Source organism: Phragmites australis, chromosome 11, assembly GCF_958298935.1.
Source record: "Phragmites australis chromosome 11, lpPhrAust1.1, whole genome shotgun sequence".
In the NCBI taxonomy this organism is placed as follows: Eukaryota; Viridiplantae; Streptophyta; class Magnoliopsida; order Poales; family Poaceae; genus Phragmites; species Phragmites australis.
In genome coordinates, this window is record NC_084931.1 from 13592784 (window position 1) to 13595159 (window position 2376).

Below are 2376 nucleotides of genomic sequence, written 5' to 3' on the forward strand. Positions count from 1 at the left end.
TTGCTGAATTCTTGTTGTTGCTTCCCTATGTTTTTCCTGTATACCTGCAATTGCTCTTTTTTCTTACTGGATTATTGTATGTGTGTGCTTTTGCCATTAATTCTCCAACAGCTTCCTGTTTGGAGATACCTCCCTGCTGTATAAACTAGGAGGTGCACACTGGCCACTTGTCTGCACAGCAGTGAGTGAGATCGAGCTGCTAATTCAAAGATAGGTTAATCCTTGTTTAACAGTACTTATTACCGTGTAGAACTAGTTCATGTCTTGAATGGTTAGATCGATTTCTCTAGTGTAGTGTATTGCTCGTACAAATCAACACATACAGACAAGGTTATAATGCTTGTCGTAGAATTGATGTGGAATAATGCAGATGGCTCGTGTGCTAAATGGCCTAATGAGAGAACTTGGATTGTTTGTGAGATTTTTGCTAAACAAGTCAGGATAGGTAATCGTTCAAGTACCCATTTCAACAAAGTAGGCTATGACAATATGATTGCTAAATTTAAAGAGAGGACTGACCTAAGTTACATGAAGCTACAATTTAAGAATAGATGGGATAAGTTAAAGCGGGAATATGCTACATGGAAGCTATTGTTGAAGCAAACAAGTTTAGGTTGGATTAAGCAAAGGGCACTGTTACGTGTGATGATGAAAGGTGGAAGAAATTAAAAAAAAGCAAGTGACCCAAATATGTTGCATTCTTTTGTATTCATGTACATCTTGCACTCATTAATGTCTAACATTTGTTTGGTTTTTCTTCTTGCAGGACATTCCTAGGAGTTTTAGGTTTGAACATCGGGGGCTTCAAAATGAAGATAAGTTGAAGATTATGTTTGAAGACCTTAGAAATACCGGTGCTGACCATTGGGATGCTTCTTCAGGTACCCTCCCTGGTAGTCCTCATGGCCCCGAGGATGAAGGTGAAGGTGAAGGAGATGAAGATACTGACTATGAGGAAGTAACACCTTTGAGTGGCAAAATGAAAGAGAGCACGTGCTAGTGAAAAAGACAAGGGGGAAAAAGTTGAAAACAAGTGGGAGAGAGAGGTTGCAAGATCGTATGGGTCAGATTATTGTGAATCAATAGCAAGAAGGGAGGATCACTCAGAGTTTTCAACCAAAGCTGTCATACCATCGATTAAGGAATGTGGTGCTACACCTGGTACAAAGGGATTTTTTGTTGCTTTTGAAATTTTCATCAAGATACCTAAAAGAGAGATGTTTCTGACTCTGGACACACCAGAAGAAAGATTTGAATGGCTGAAAATGAAGCAAGCAAAGTATTACCCCTAGATTAGAATACATGTTGAAAAAGTATGTAATTTATCTTTTTCCATTTGTGCATGTATTGTAGGCTATGTGCTATTTTATTTTTGCATGAACCTGACTTCATTTCGGTCTTGTCATGTACTTGTATGAACCTTTCTCTTGTGCTATTTATGTGAACCCCTGTTGTTGAATTTCAATTTTGTCATATATCTTTTTTTGTCTCCAGATGTCGTCTAGTGCTATTTTTTTTTTGTCTCTAGATGTCCTCTAGTGAAGGTGAAAGGGAGAGAAGTAATTCTGATGATGATGATATGTTTTCAAGATTTTGCAGGATAACCTATTTGAGCGCACCTTTGGTGTTTGGAAGATGAAGTGGTGAATTCTTAACAAGATGCCGAGCTATCCAATGGATAGGCAAAAGATGATTGTGACAGCAACCATGTGTCTCCATAACTTCATTCTTGATAATCCTGCACTTGATAGGCATTTCTGTAGGTGTGATAAGGATCCAGATTATGTGCCTACAATACCTCGAAGATACAAGAAATATGCACCCTCTCCGAATGCGTCTGGTGCATCTATGTCACATGCAAATGATACAGGTATGGATAGGTTGGCTATATCACAGTCCAGAGGATAGCTCATGGATCATGTCTTTGTAAATTTGGATGTCTTCTATTAGCACTTGTGCATGACTTGAACTAAGGTTATGTGGATACTATATTTTGTTAACACAGCGAATCTAGGATATTCGAACGCTAGTATGTTGACATAATGGTGGTCATTACTAGATGTTTATTATTTCAATATGATTTTAGATTTGATTTTGAAAAGAAATTTAAAACAAAACAACAAGTACAATGTATAAGTTAACACATGTACAAGTCAGCACAAATAGGCAGGGGTACAATGGTCAATTCAGAGCACCATCCTCTCTTTTAGCAATTAGAATCCAGTCAGCTAGCCAAACGATTTCATAGCTAAATTTGATACATTTGAGAAACATTCCCAGGGAGAATCAGGAGAATCCAAATCCAGAGCCCAGCCAAATAGGCCCTAACGATTCAATGATGACTACATGGAATTGGTGGAGAATGTGGATCGTATG

The 2376-nt window shown here is 38.1% G+C and overlaps 1 protein-coding gene across 1 annotated transcript; it reads left to right on the forward strand.

The window, feature by feature from the left end:
• The first annotated feature begins 354 nt into the window (after positions 1-354).
• On the forward strand, positions 355-1292 carry LOC133884015 (L10-interacting MYB domain-containing protein-like). Its single transcript, XM_062323421.1, has 3 exons — positions 355-630; positions 767-958; positions 1143-1292. Exons 1-3 carry the CDS (start codon positions 355-357, stop codon positions 1290-1292), a joined length of 618 nt encoding a protein of 205 aa, XP_062179405.1.
• Positions 1293-2376: the final 1084 nt, after the last annotated feature.